Below are 16,228 nucleotides of genomic sequence, written 5' to 3' on the forward strand. Positions count from 1 at the left end.
TAACACCCACAGACTCCTACTTCCAAGGTGATCCGTGTTGCCACAATATCACCTGTGTGAAGCGGGGTGACAAGCGCTCCGAAAGGCCAGACGCCTCTCTTCACATGCTACAAAAAAGAGGTATTTAAATCTCAAACAGAATTAGGGATATCAGCTGGTTTTCTTTGGCCTTCACTTATTTATTAGCCGATGAAAAGTTTATTTTGACACTGTTTGGTAGGAGAGTATTTTATTCAATGGAAAAATGAGGTTTTCAGCTTTTATTTTGTTCTTTTCTCTCCACAAAAAAAAAAAAAAAAAAATGCTGATCCTGTTTTGCAGGTGCAAATGCTGGTATAATTGAAATCTCTCTCTTTTCAAAACTCTGCAATTTCTCTGCACTCTTTTAAACTTGGTGCCTTAAATTAGAAAATGCATGCTTTGCCAACAATAGTGGGGAAAATTCCAGACGCTTGGAATAGTTCCTATCGACTTACTTCTTTCTCCAGAGAGCAGTTGCATGTGAGGAGATTAACTTTATTAATCTCTAGATTTTTGCATTTACAGTTTCATTTCCCCATGTAATCTCCTGTCATCCTCTCTCCTTTTCTGAGCAACTATCCTCACTGCCCAGTTTTCTCTTGCACACAGTAGGACCTCAATAGGACCTGTTAAATGAGCATGTTGAACTTGCAATAAAATTGGCAGCACATACACAAAGCAACAACAACAACAAAAAGTGTTGCTTTCTTAAAGACGTTATATACATACAACATTTCAAATGATATAAATTTGGTGAAGTAAACGTATTTTCTGTAATTTTGTCCTTTATCCATAGCTTGACAGTAACCCTTTCCTACATTTCTAGCAGACATGGGAACAAATCCATAGACAGTGGGTCACTTTCCATGATAACAATGATGTGACTGGTTTGATTCTGTTAGTTATGATTTGTGTTCAACTAATGAATTCCAGGCCAAATCTAAATTTTAATTTGGTTTCCAAATCAGTCTTTTTTCTCCTTACACTGTCACTCTTACCCACTCTTTCTCCTTCTCTTTGGCTCTTCCCTCTGCTCTGTCCCTGGGGTGACAGGGTGCAAAGGCCTATTTAGTTTTTGCATTCACCTGTGCCCCAAACTTCTGAGACCCCTGCCGGGATCCCAGCACACACAGCTATGATGCAGCACACAGTGTGGCTCAGCCTCGCGCAGCTCCACAGGAAGGGGTGGGGGCTGCCTCTCCCTGAGACTGGGGAGTGGAGTGGGTGGCCAACCAGGAGCTAAGGGAGGAACCAACAGCTCAGGGCCTCTTGTCATGACTGTAGATCATTTTTTATGAGCTCATTCGAGAAATACAGCTGTAGAACCAAAAAGGGGGGGAAACACACACACTCTCTCTGGCCTACTCTCCCTACTCCAAGGAATTCTCCTAAGCCATTCTTAAATATCTTTTCCTTACACTTGGGAGGGAGAGCGTGCTAAAGACAGCAAGAATGTTGGTATCTGCAAGAGGGAGAGATATCAGATCAATAGTGGTTTCCTGCTGTCTTGAGAACATGAGGATAATGTCTGTGGTTCTCAGCACAGAGGTCTTAGGGTAATCTTGGGAAAGTAGGAAAACCTCCTTTCAATACCCTATGGTTCTCAAGCAGAAGCTCACAGAATCTGTATTTCGCTCTGTGTTTGGATTTCTGGAAATATAAATACATCAATATACATTTAATCTTGAATGATGTGGGTGTGAACTGCATGGGTCTACTTAAACACGGATTTATTTCATCTCTACCTCTTCTTCCTCCATATGAAGAGGAAGAGGATTAAAATCCATGGGGTGATCAATTTAGGATTTTCTTAATAATGTTTTTCTCTATCTAGCTTATTTCATTGTCAGAATATAGCACATAATACAAATAACCTTAATCAACTGTTCATGTCAGGAAGATTTCCAGTGAACAGCGGTTAAATTTTGAGGGGGTTAAAAATTATGTACAATTTTCAAATGTGTGAGGGGGTCAGTGATTATAACTCCCATGCTGTTCATGGATTATGGTAATTCCTTACTGTCTGCTGTAATAGAAAAGGATGATTTAATCTAGATATTCTCCCAGTGAATAAAACCATGTCTTTTGTCTTATTACTTAATAAGCACATCACTGTCCTCAAACAGCAGCGCCTGTGTACCTGAACGCAGCCCAGGTAGCCATGCTGGGAGGCCACGTGGACAGCGCTGTTGCCATCCTGGTCCACTTCATCTAACGAGATGCCCTGTTCTTGCATAAACTGAAGAAGCCACAGAAGGATCTTTTCCTATAAACACAAAGACGGTGGGAATTAACGAAATATCACGGAGAGAAGGGAATATAATATAAAGACAGGGAAAAACAAAATTTATATTAGTGAAGGTAGGCTATAACCCAGGGAGGATATTACCATATCAAAATAAAAATTCCCATTCAGTATGAACTGCCAATCCATGAATTTCTGACTGAAGTCAAAGGAAGAAGAACATTCAGAGAATTTTAAGAGCAAGAGATAATCATTGGAATGGCCTGATTTCCTGATCCCTTATTTGGTTCTTGTACATTCCTCCTATAAGTGAAACCATCCACTATTTTTCTCTTTCTTGCTTGCTTAATTCAATGAGCATCATCCCTTCCAGCTCCATCCATGTTGCTGCGAATGGCATGAGTTTAACCTTTTTGATTGCTGAATAATATTCCACCATGTATATATACCACATCAGAGACATTCTGAAGGGGAGGAGGGAGAAGGATTGGGATGGGATGGGAAGAGCACACGGAACTAAGGTGATGGTGCTCGGGTGAAATGGTGGTGGGAATTTCATGGGGAAATCATACATTGTACAAATATGAAAAATGATGTCATAAAAAAGTGATCAAATGATTACACACACACACAAGAAATGGCCTTATTTCACTTATTTTATAGCTGGGGAAATGGAGGCACAGCCAGTTCAAGGATGCCACGTCACTCTGCTAGACAGATCCAAAGTTGGAACTAGAATCCTGATCTTTTGATTCCTAGACAAGGTTTTTTGCTACTATGTTAGACTGCAGGCTTCAAGGATGTTATTATAAAACCTTAGACTCTTGAGATAAACTAACTTCTGCTTTGAAGTTTATAATGCTTCAATCTTGCCTTCTTAATCCCATAACCCCTGCAACCACCAGACTTACAAAAAAAAGGCAACGCCTTAGGTTGCCAAGTATAAAAGACAACCAGGATCCTCGTGATCTTTCTGACCAAATGTCAGTGATGTTTTAAGTAAAGTGTTCTCTTTTTTCCATGTTAAAGGGAGCACCCTCAAATCTCTGCACACAAACTTTCAAAAGCAAAGACACAGAGTGGTCAGCATGTTTTGTCACATTCCGTTTGCATTTTGCCCACTGAGTCTTTTGTGGTGTTTTCATGTTATGTTTGGCCTCAGGGGAAAGCAGGGGGATGGGATTTCACTGTTTTAAAATAGAAGAATTAAATATAATGTTAAAAAAATATGACAGTGGTAAAAACAACAGCATGGAGTTTAGTGGGTGGAATTTGACATTTAAAAGGATGATCATGGGTTTGAAATAGCCTTGAACCTCTTCTTACCCTTTAAAAGCACTTTTTTTTTCCCCCAGTTATTTGCTCGGACTGGTCATGAACTTTTATACTTTTCTGGATTAAATTTGCCTTCACCTTCTGAACATGCCAACTAATCTGCTTAAGGAATGTTGGATAAAAGCAGCCAACTCCTTTAATGTCTCACCCTTCATGTGGGGAAAAGGGCCTTTGTGACATCAGGGACAGACGGAGCATTTGACCACACTTTCTCCACCCGGGGCAAGCGGGGTATTAGATCCCTTAAAGAGCAGGCAGACAAATGTAATCAGTGCCTACAACCCACCACAAATGCACCCAGGGAAAAGTGTCAGCTGTAAAAGAACACAGACCTTGTAGAAAACGAAACTCAACAAGCTGGGAGAATGGGGCTGAGCACAGCCTGCAGGACAGGCCTAGGAGTTGAATTTGGATAGAGACTGAGGGCCTCCCTGGTGGCGCAAGGGGTTAAGATGCAACCTATGAAGCTATCCACAGCCACTGCAGCACGAGCTCGATCCCCAGGCAGAGAGCTACCCACATGGCACAGCAGACCTCTCCTGTCTCACCCACTGCTCCCCTCAGCAGTGTATTTCTGTCAAGCTGACTGATCTGTTCCCCACTCTGTCTCTGGTGAATCCTCTCATTCCCCCACACCTCTGGCCTGTACCCCAGTTCTTGTATGCATAAATAATCAAACCTTGAAAAAAAAAAGAGAGAGAGAGGCTATAAACTTAACGTTCTTCTTCAGAGGCAGACTTGGAGAGAGTTAGAGGCGATATTTGGCTCAGAGCAGATGATGTTTTCCATACATAACATATAACGACTTGCTTTATTTTGCCTAAATAGGTAGGAAAAGGAAATTGGGTTATGGGTTTCTCCCAGTATCTAAACATAGAACATTCCTACTTGGCATGTTCTGGCCTGTTGTTCTGGAGGTCTGGGGATATGCAGGCTTTTTCCCCAATATAAATTAATGGCATGGGACTTTCCCACATGAATTAATAGCATCCCCAGGCTCAAACCCTTTAACCCCCACCCCAAATAACCTACCAAATCATGCCAAATAGGAACATTATATGTTTGGAGAGTGGAGGAAAGATGTACCTTTACTTGGAGGCAGAAGATTGCAGAGTGTTCTTAAATTCCTTAAAATATCTGGTGAAGTGAACCTGTCTCAGGATAGATGGTATAGCCTGCTGGTTTGAAGTCAATCTCTAAGGCAAGGAACCAGAAAGAGAGCAGGTGGCTCTGCCTCTTCTGGTGACAAACATGGCCCTGTCACCTTCAGTGGGTCATTCGTAAGCCTTTGGGAACTTAGGCTTGTTCTATGATGTTAAATAAAAATTTTTATATATTAAAAAGTGCAGAATGGGAGTGATTTTAGGGAACCATCCAATTCAAATCTCCTTATTTTACCAGTCAGAAAACTGAACAAAAACAATTGCATATTCTTGAAACTTCTTTCTTTAGCAAGTAAAGTTTAGAGACATTCGAGTCACTAAGAAATGTTTAATATGTGTCTTCTTGTCAGGCATGTTTTCCTACTTTTACAGACCCATGTAAAGATTATTATAGATCTGTATGTCCATTTGCATACAAAATGCCCTTCAACTAATTCACAGTAACCTGACTTTCAATAAAGGAGTGGTAAGAAATGGAATATTACATTTCAGAAGCCTCGGAAATCTCCCCTCCTAGCAATCTGGGGAAGAGGTTAGAGACCTGGACTTTGCACGGCCTTGATAATCTGGGAGAAGATCTGTCTGGGCAGAGTTCTGGGAGAAGATCTGTCTGGGCAGAGTTACTTTGACTCTTGAAGACTCTCCAGTCAGTTTCAGTCCATGCTGTTATCATAAGCTGATTTCCTTGCTTATGATGGCACGGATAACTCTACTTATAATGAAAGGTCTTTCCTAATTCAATATGCAAGACTCTTTATATTACCAAAGAACCATTGTTCTGTTCTTCAGAGCAAGACAGGTCTTTGCCCAACACTTCAAATTCAGTTTATGTCCTGCAGTGGCTAAGTTACATAGGCAGAGTCCTGTCCACTAAGATACTACACGGAAACAAAAGCCTCCCCTGGAACTGCTGACTCTGCACCTGGTCTACCAGCAACATTTAGGATTTCTGAATGGACATGGAAATGACTATAAGTCACTGATTTTGGTGAAAGTGAAAACAGAGAAATTCTGTTTTCAGCTCTGATTCTGGAGAATGTGGTTTAGAGATTCATGGTCCTAAAATTTATTTATTTTTTATTTATTTTTTTTAAAGATTTATTTATTTTTTTGTTTTTATTTATACAAGCACTGGGTACAGTCAGAAGCGCGGGAGGGTGAGAGAATTCACCAGAGCCGGAGTGGGGAGCAGAGCAGGCAGAAGGACCGAAGCACACTGCTGAGGGGAGCAGCGGGCAGCAGGAGAGGTCTGCGTGCCATGTGGGACCCTCCTCCAGTGGCCAGGGAGCAGCCGGGAATCGAACTGGTGTTGCAAAGGCCGCGGGCAGCTTTGCAACCCAGCGCTCAACCGCTGTGCCACCAGGGAGGCCCGGTCCTAAAATTTAAACAGTCACTTACTAGACAAGTATATATAGTAAGGAGAACAGAACAAATACAGTTATTTTCTCCCTCTAGGAAGGCCCTGATGAATGCGAACATCTATTAGATATTCAAACAGTGGTGTCCACCTTCCCTCCCAGGCCTCCTTCTCTTCTCTTTGCTCTGATAGGAGGTGTCAATGGAACAGGTTAATTTCAGATCTCTATTCTCCCAAAGCATTGCTTTCAGAGAACAGTCAATGCAGTTTGATGGATGGAGAAGTCCCTCTGGCCTACATCCATTTCATCCATCCAGCCACCCATGCTCAGTGGATAGAGCACTGAAAACTATACAGTCTGGGGATTGTCTTGCTCTTCCCTAACCTGTTTCAGTGTTGTACTTTGTATGCCCTTTAAGGTAACACAAATTGTTTAAAGAGACAATTAATGCATGTAATTTATGAGATGCACTGGACAGAGTCTGATGAAAATGTAATTAAAAGGTATTTCATAGGTTTATTAACTGCCATCCATAAAGTCTCCACAGTGTGTGGGGCCATCACAAGTTCTCAAGGAAGATTTGTCTGTGATTGTAGATCATCAATTCTAAGATGCCCTGTTAGTTATCAGATTCACTCCAGTTTTTGAGATGTTAAAAAAAAAAAGCAGTCAAAATGTTATGGCATTTATAGTAAGAAAAATGTAGACTTCAGAGAGAGTAAAATGTGAAAAAAGTACTTCTAGCATTTGAGTAAATGGGCTAAGGCCTAAATAATTCTTTGGCAATTTATTCTTAGATATATGGAAAATAAATAAACTGAATGTTAATAGCAAGAAAGATAATAATAAACAATAATCATAAGGGCTGACATTTAGCCTGTGTTTTTTTAGTACAGCTGGCAAAAGGTGGTGAGATTAATCCTTTGAGGAAGATTCTATGATCTCTGCTCTCTCCATCTTAAACAAGAAGAAATGGAAATCTTTTTTTATTATTATTATTTTTTTTTTTTAATAAATGTATCCAAGGCCACTGAGCTGGGGGCCAGGGGAAGAGTCAGGATTTAAACACGGCGCAGGAGTCAACATTCTCCATGATTCTGGCTTCTAAGTCTGAGTACCCACTGAAGCTCATCTCCCTGTGACCTCTGACCCCCTTTGCACCTCTCAAGTCACAGAAATCACAGTCAGTTGCCATGCGGCCTGCAGGTGTGTGGCGTGCTGGGGGTTGTATTTTTCAAAGATCAGTTCTCAGAGAACCCATGGTTACTCACGCTAATCAAAGATTTTTCTATTTTGCTTTTCTCTGCAATTGCATCACTTTCAGTGCTGTTTACTTATTTCTACCCCATGATGGTGAAACAACAAAGTCAACGGAATATTTCCCCCTTTTAAAGTAAATTGTGGAAAAACAATCATACACAGTCTGTGGCGGCAGCTCCCTCTCCAGCAAACCCATCACTCATGACCATTTGTGGGCATGGCTGAGCCCTTGCTTTTTGCAAACAGCACCCCCCTTTTTTGGTTTTATCTGCAACAGGGCAAACCTTTAAAATGGTGCTCGAACACATTGTAGGCAAAAAAGCTCTTGATGTACGTTCAATGCGATGAGGCTTATTTTGTTTGTTTCTTTAGCAGACTCTCTTGACCCAAAAGCACAGAAGGAGTCAGGAACAAAATGTCACAGGCCTGATGCTGAATGTACCACAGTGCCCACTGAGCTAGTGACCGAGGCGACACAGGCTGAAGCCCCCAGCCGCTGAGGCCGACAGCTTGGCAGGAAGAGCCTGTACGAGACCGTCCAGACCTTCATGTTCAAATAAAACAGCCCAAGTCACACAGACAGGAGTCTGAATGGAGACAACTCCGCCTCAGATCTCTCACCAGCATCGTCTCTCTGGCAGGACGGTAGAGCAGGCCATCAGGAAGCCATCTCCTGCTCCTGCCTTGAGTCTCCCCGAGGTCTGTGCCTTCGAGCTCCCGTGGTGAGTTCTTCCAGGTCCAATCAGGCAATGAAATAATTGCCCCCTCTGAGACTTCATGTGTCAAGATGAGGAAAATCAATTTCTATCACCCAAAGATCTATCACTCCAGGAGACCGCTAAAAACTGCTGGCTACCCTGTGGTACTCGAATCTTTAAGGGAAATTTTTACAAGAAAAAGGACACAAATGAGGAGTCCATTCTTTAAGAATCTATAGGGGGGCAGAGGGCAACTAAAATAAACCAAGAGAGGAATTTTCCTCTGTACTGTGCTTTCCCGGGGTATTTACTGAAGAAACAAAACCAGAACACGCTCAAGTGCCTGCTTGATGTCGAAAAACTTGCATGTGCTGAATCCATTAGAAAAGTGTTCAATAACAGCCTTCCTTGTGAAAATATTAGCTTTGTAACATTTCCAAGTTCAGCATCTCCGCAGGTTATCTCTTACATAAGTGGTGGTGGATGGAGGGTGGCTGGACAGAACTCCAGGTCCTAATGGGGTGCTGCATTTTCCACTTGGGTAGGATAGCTCTGCTAAGGGCGCTGTTGGACGGCCCTGCTCAGAGCTGCACGTCAGGTCATTAAAAATGCTTATCAGCTAGAAATAACAACGTGAAGATTGATACTAGCATGCAGTGAATGTTTGACACGGCTCTCCAAACAGGTCATGGATTTCCATATTTTCTTCTAGTTCAGCCAAAGCAGCCTCAGTATCACCCAAGGCGTCCTACAAAGGGCACTTTCCCTTTGTTCTGTCCCCATAGCTTCAATATTATGAGAAGCCCGCTGTGAGAGTTGAATAAAGAAACTGGCATATATAAGCAACATGTCCAAGACAAAGAATGCCGGATTCCCAATTATTTACTTAGCGTCTCAGAACAGCAATGCGAACCTTTTCTCCTTTTCTTTGGCAAGCTCGACCAAAAGTGCAGGCCGCCTTTCCACTGGCAGCTAAAATTCCTCATCAGGCTGTAGACAAGCAAATGAAAGCGGGGACATGGAACAATTCTTCAGACAATTTGAGAATAAATTAAAATTCCCTTTTAAACTGACTTTGCTTTATGAAGATTAGCGGTGGTCAAATTTTTTGGCCATTTAAAAATTCTGTTTTCCCCTTGGCCAGTAATATAAGCCATCAAAAAAGGAGGGGCATCCTTAGCAGATGTTTACTATTAACTATTGGTTAACTATTAAGGTTGTTTGTAGGGCTGGGGCTCGGAAGACAATATACAGAGAAGATGCTAATTCGTGTACGCGGCTTTTACAAACATTGAATGTTCTCCTTCCTTCTTGCTTCATTTCCTAAATTTTGTACAGATATATTTTCTGTTCTGTAATGAGCTGTAGAAGGTGCTTTAGTGTACACATCACGGTTGTTAGATAAAATTGTAAAAAACTCTTCAGCTGTTTCAGTGGCACTGAGAACAAACTATATGTATTAGAGTTCAAAATTATGCACAGATAGGCCTCCCTGGTGGCGCAAGGGGTTAAGACACAATCTGCGAAGCTATCTGCAGCCGCTGCAGCATGAGTTTGATCCTGGCCAGGGAGATAACCACATGGCGCTACAGACCTCTCCTATCTCGCCCGCTGCTCCCCTCAGCAGTATATTTCAGTCAGTCTGCCTGTTCTGCTCCCCACTCTGTCTCTGGTGAATCCTCTTACTCCCCCCACACCTCTGGCCTGTACCCCAGTTCTTGTATGCATAAAAAAATTATGCACCGACAGATCCAGCCTTTGAAGTCACAGAACCTGCAATCTGTGCTTTTACTAGCCGTGAAACGTGGTACAAGTCACTTGTTTTTTACAGTCTCCTCATTTATATGAGGAGGATAAAAACAACAGTATGTAACGGGTTTTTTTTTTTAAAGAAGAAGCCAGATAATAAATGTAAAATCACATGGCATGGTACTCAGCTCCCATAGGAAACCTTACATATTAGTGCATATGTTAACTGAAGTTGCCAACACACAACATAAAGTATCACCTAACATGACTCCCACACAAAAAAAGCCTTGGTAACAATTCTCACCTCTGCTTTTTGAACTTGAGATTGTCATGCTTGAAAAAACATAATCTCTTGTTGACAATACCACAATTTATTGCCACTGGGGAAGTTTATGAAGCCAAGGGGATACAGTTATATGCATGAGAAGCAATTTTCTTTGCCACAAACAAATATATAAAATCTATTTTAATTTAGTGCTGAGTTTATTTTTTTAAGATTGTATTGGCAGCTGGTGGTTCTAAGATTTTTAAAGGGTAATTTACACTCATCCTCATCACAGGGAGTTAGTGATTTTTTTTTTTTTTTGCTCTGTACAAGGGACTGAGATCAGTTTGTATCTCACTCATTCTGGGATTTCCTAAGGTAGAAATTATCTGTAACTGTGATTCATCTTTAGTGTACTGACCCATCTTTAACAGAGAGATTTCCTTGACATATCTTACTAAAGATTTTCTTTTTGATTTTGACTTCAAGAAAATGGATCATTTTTCCTTTTGACAAGTTAAATGCGTTTATTGCAAAAAATCTGAAAATAATGCAAGATGCAAAAAATAAAATAAAAACTTCTCATTGCACCCTGAGTTGTAATTACTAAAGCATGTTTTAAAAGTTTTTTCTACTCTTTCACCAAAATCAGTACCAAATTACAAAACACTTACATATAATACATTTTAATTTAATATTCTATATGAACATTTTCCTGTGAAATGACATCATACTGATGTAGCTTCATTACTTACCCAACATCTTATCATCGAGTATTTAGGTTGTTTAGAAGCGTTTTCACTTAGAAATGCTGTTATAGATAGCATTGCTTATAAATCTTTGAATATAGTTTTGATGATTCCTTGGGTTTGCATTTGGATGGGCTAAACTTTCATTAAAAGATACTGTATATAGCACACAAAGGGAAGGTAACTAAAATTTCTTCATACCTGGCCAAAGCAACCTGCATAATGAATAAGGCTTGGAAAATCCTTGGAGCAACTCAGTTCTGCTATGGCCTCGGTTTCACTAACCATCCAGCGTACGCACTCCAATTGACCATTCTAGATTTTAAAAAAAGAAGGAAAAAATTCAAGGTAATTCAAGTTTGAAAAATACCTCATGGGTGGTAATTTTACCAAGAGAAGAGATAACAAGAATATTAGCTTTTATATCAGACTTAATTTATTTATAATGCAAATACATCACCTATTATATTTTTGATCTGTGGTTCTGGCACTAAAGCACTTGGATAATTTTTACTTAAACACATTGTCATTATTTAAATCAGTGATTTCAAAATCACTTCATTGAGGTATAATTTACTTACTAAAAATATCCCCTTTTACTTGTGTACAGTTAGATTCGTTTTGGTGAACATGCACACTCTGGTAACTACAACTCAGTGAAGCTATAGGACATTTCCATCAACACCCAGCAAAAAAATAGTCACACCCCTTTAGCACATCCCTCTCACCTCTGCCTCAGGCAACCATGGATAGAATGTCTATCACAATAGAACAGAGTGTACACTCTTTTTGATCTGGTTTCTTTCACTCAGCATAAGCCTCTGAGTTACATTCAAGCTACTGCTAGTTTGAGTAGTTTGTTCCTTTTTAATTGCAGACAAATACTCCTTTCTTCAAATATACCACTGTTTATCCACTAATTCTTGGAATATTCTCCTGCCCTTGACAAGTTAAAAAGGTTAGGATTCTAAACTAAAGAAAGAGAAACTAGGACCTCCCTGGTGGCGCAGAGGTTAAAGTCAGCGATATCAAGCTACTGCCAGCCAGTACAGTACCGGTTAGGATCCTCGGCAGGCCAGAGAGCTACCCACATGGCGCAGCAGACCTCTCCTATCTCGCCTGCTGCTCCCCTCAGCAGTGTATTTCAGTCAATCTGCCTAATCTGTTCCCACTCTGTCTCTGGTGTATCCTCTCACCCCCTGCACCTCTGGCTTACACCCCAGTTCTCATATGCATAAATAAATCAATCTTTCAAAAAAAAAAAAAAAGACAAAAATTAAAGTTCTGGCCCTGGCTTAAAAGGTAAGCCCCTGAAGCCTTCCCTGATGATGGCCCCAGCATCTTTCTCTTGAGATCCCATGCTGTGCAAGCAGGAAGGAAGTTGTGTCGGGTGTCACAGCAACACAACAGGCCCAGACTTCAGAACAGATTTAAGTCCTAATTTCACCACTTAGTTATACGACCCAAACAAGTTACTTCACTCCTCTGAGACTTGACATTTTCATATGTGAAATACAGGAACAGCAATAACTACTTCCTAAAGATAAAATGTGAAGATTAAGTGAGAGGGCACGGAAGCATGCTAAGTATATAGACATGTTACCTGACATGACTAGAATGTTCTCTCAGGTCCTCACACTAACTCAAAGGTAAATGAGATCTTTAGCTTTGCAGAGGTGGGACCTTTGCATAGGAGAAAAGAGCTCCTTGGTGATAGAATCTGGGAAGCCTTTTCTGAAAATAAGACAGAGGAGGGAATCTGCTCCTCCTTCATTCACTGTGACTTGGATAATGGAGTTTCAAGGAGTTGACTGCTAAGTAGTCACACGCACAGCCCATTCTCTGCATTTGGGGCATCTAGTAGGGTCAGCTATGTTGTGAATATCTTCCACGGCCCCTTATGATCTATTGCCTTCCTTCCCAGCCCTCCTGGTTGTGGAGGCTGATCTGTGTGGGCTGGTTCTATTGGCTCCTGGCTTGTGGTTGGAGACCAGGAAAGGGGAGAGTGTCAAGATTTCCTCAGTTCTTGATTCCTGCCACTGGCTGAGTCCCTCCTCCAGTCACAGGTCAAAAGTCAGCCAGTCCATCCATTCAGTCCTCTCTTTCTCTGGTATTTCCCCTGCTCCCTCTGGCTCTAGCTGTCAAAGACCCCAGGATACTGTGCTCTCCTTTGGGACTCCCTCCCTACCACCCCCGCTTTAGGTGATCCCTTCATCCACCATAGACTTTCCTGAAATTACACAATTTGAGGGTGCCAAGTGTTTCCTACCACTATTGAAAAAAACAAACAACAGAAACAATAAAATGTGCTTCATTTGCTCTGAATGAAGAAGGAATGGGAACACATTTCTTTCCAGTTATTTTGCTCAACCATTCCCAAAGGGCACTCAGTCATGGCCACAACTCCCACAGTATCTAGTGTTGGGGCCTCCTGAAAACACTCAATAAATTCTGCATGCAACTGGCCAGAATTTATGATGTTCCATTTAAGGAATTTCAGAGTGGGGCAGAGATGTTCTTAAGTGATAGAAGGACTTCAAGTCCTTTTCACAGGTAATCTTTTCATTTGATACCTTATCTCTGACTCTGCTTCTTGTCAGCCAAGTCATATTATCTGAGCAACTTCTGCAAATTTGTGTTAAGTTTGTTTATCTTTAATGACAACAGGGCTCTGGGAACTGTGTTTAATGAGATGAAACACTCTCAGTCAGTTACTGTTGCTCAGAACAAGGTCTAAAAAAGAAAGAATGATTAGTTCTTCAGAATCTCCCCACTTCAACACAGCCCATGGAAATACACTGTGTGGACAAGGTAGGCCATGGATCAAGATAAACTTCCAAAGAGGTGGCACTTGCTATAAATGCTTCTATCTACTGCTTGTAAATTCTAGACTAAAATCAGGAATAGAAAAACACTTCCGTTTCTCAAATCATTGCCCAGAAGTGAAACACAAAAAGCCTAAGAACTCAAATTATAAGCACCCATGAGTCTTAGGGATTTGATATGTGCTGTTCATTAAAACAAAGATGTGCACTTATGTATAAGACTTACACATAAGTCTGTATGCCGATTATGTGATGGCAATAGTGCGCCGACTGGCGAGTTTAAGAGTTAGCACTTACTGTGGATACCGCAGAAGGAGTTTATACCAGGGTAAGATCAGTGGCAACAGGGAGGACAATGGACCTCCCTACCCGAAAAATTCTTATTAATCTATCAAGAAAAGGGCACATAAATTTAGAAAAAAATTTCCCCAACTCTGTAGTTAGGATATATTCGAAATCTATCCTTAGTTAAGAAAAGGAATGAGAACTGTACTTTTCAAATACTTTACAAATGTTGCAATGTCTAGTCAAGGGTCAACAGCATTTACTGGCACTGGGGGAATATTTTGCTCATCACTGACATGTGTACACTGATGACGAGACTGGACTCCTGACTTCCCACAGGATCTGACACAGGATAAGATGTTCAACTGGCCGTCATGCACCTGGTAACTTACCTGTCTTATCCATCAGGCTATGTGCTCCTTAAGAAAAGGGACTGTGTCTCATTCAAATTTGTATTGTCAGCACCTAACACAGTACTTGGTGGACTTGGGGTGAACTGCTGAACTCAACTGTGCTAACTTTGACTTCTCTCTACTCACAATGGCTGCCTGCAGTTTAGCCTTTCCTTTGACATTGCATCATTCATGACTGAAGGGAAATGATACATACCCCACCGGGGCCACAGATTTCTCATACCAGCAAAGGATATTTTCTACGCTATCTTTGAAACAATGCCTTGCCCTTGAGTACAATTAAATAAATAGAAAACATGTTTTTAATGTGTAAAACTACTTAATGGTAAATAGATGAAAGATACAAAAATTCACATTTGCATCAAAGATATCTTAGGGGCAGGACAACAATTGCTGGCTTTTCAAATGTCATGTGTCCTTCAGCACATTCAGGCACAAGCAGGTTTAGTTAGTGAGTTCCCCAAGTCAATTTCAATGTAATTTTATTTATAAAATTACTATTATTCAGCTTTTAGAAGACATCACTATTATGTAAACCAAGTATAGATGTGATAGTACATATACTGGCTTGAGCCTCATTTCTGGCTTCTTAATAAATATAACTGAATTACACATTTAATTGCCAAGGAGCTTAAACTTAAATTTAGTTTAACCATGAAACTTCTAGTGATTTTACAGAGGCACTCACACTGGTGCTGTAACAGGCCATGCTTTCCTGTATCACAGCGTGTAGGTTTTTAACTCAGTCTCAGTCAACGTGATGCAAGAGGTAAACTCACACTCAGTCACACTCCAGACAACTTCTGCTCCTAAAGACATTTAAACTTCAGATGAGATTCCCTAAAAGCCCACTTTATTATCTGAAATACTCCTGAGTGCTATCCTCCCTTAAAATATACCTTTTCCTCATTTGGCTTGCTCATTATACTCACATTAGGAAAAAAGGAAAGTCTGGGGTAGATCCAGTTGTGGTTAAGAATCTAACTCACAGTCACCACGAATAGGAACAGTTCTCAAAACTGTAATATATCAGGTTCTGTCCTCTTTATTAGCTGATTTGAAGTTTACCCTCACTGCACAATAAACTGAATGCAGTCTCAAATCCCAAAGCAGTGAGTGACTACAAAGATTAGCATCTTCAACATAATATGTTCATTTGCTATTTGCATGGTATGCCACTCTCTCTGTTCCAACACTTTAGCTCACTATGAATCTTAAAAAAAAAGATACACAGCATCTAACTGTGCAGGGCCCCACCCCCAACCAGTCACCTTGATGGCCAGGCCCGCTGGAGTCAACTTCTCTGCATTTCGCTCACTGAGGCAGTCTTCTCCCATCAAAGAGGTGAGGTGCTGCAGACACTCTGCGTGTCCCTGCGATGCAGCGATGTGCAAGAGATTGTTTCTGTTTTCATCATGAATTTTGTCCAGATTGTCGGCAGCTAGGTGTGGCTGTACAAAATAGTGAGATTAGAAAAGTGACATTCATCAACCAGAATGAGATGCTTTGGGGGCTTTGCTGTGGACACTGGGCAGAAGAGATGAGCTTCCAGAAGCTCTGGTGGCAGCTGTGGGGATCTAATAAGGCTGAATTCCTTGCTATTAATTCTAATGTTTTCCCATGACAATTTTTTTGTTATACCGCACTTTAGAACAAGAGTACTCAAGAGTCTTATCTTCATGTGAGACACAGCAACAGGGCTAGGTCTGCGAGCTGGCTTTCTACACACTACACCCCTGTCTTTCCTCCACTCAACCGCTCAGTCCAGAGGGCCAGATCTTTTATTCCCTGCTGTAGGTTTGCTGAATGAATGAACTACTTGTTTCCACTGTCTGCTTCGCCTTGAATTGTGAACAACTAGC

At 41.1% G+C, this 16,228-nt stretch overlaps 1 protein-coding gene across 12 annotated transcripts in view; it reads right to left on the reverse strand.

Moving 5' to 3' along the window:
- Positions 1-16,228, reverse strand: part of SNCAIP (synuclein alpha interacting protein) — a 158,553-nt gene that overhangs the window by 19,639 nt on the left and 122,686 nt on the right. For all 12 annotated transcript variants that reach the window (XM_037509464.2, XM_037509463.2, XM_054694495.1 and 9 more), the window contains 3 exons: positions 15,638-15,817; positions 11,045-11,158; positions 2,162-2,287 (listed from right to left, as the gene is read on the reverse strand). In XM_037509464.2, the coding sequence (XP_037365361.1) occupies positions 2,162-2,287; positions 11,045-11,158; positions 15,638-15,817 (420 nt within the window). The remainder of the gene's footprint in view (positions 1-2,161; positions 2,288-11,044; positions 11,159-15,637; positions 15,818-16,228) is intronic.

Source organism: Talpa occidentalis, unplaced genomic scaffold (genome assembly GCF_014898055.3).
Source record: "Talpa occidentalis isolate TD23 unplaced genomic scaffold, MPIMG_talOcc4v2.1 talOcc4.13, whole genome shotgun sequence".
Classification (NCBI taxonomy): domain Eukaryota; kingdom Metazoa; phylum Chordata; class Mammalia; order Eulipotyphla; family Talpidae; genus Talpa; species Talpa occidentalis.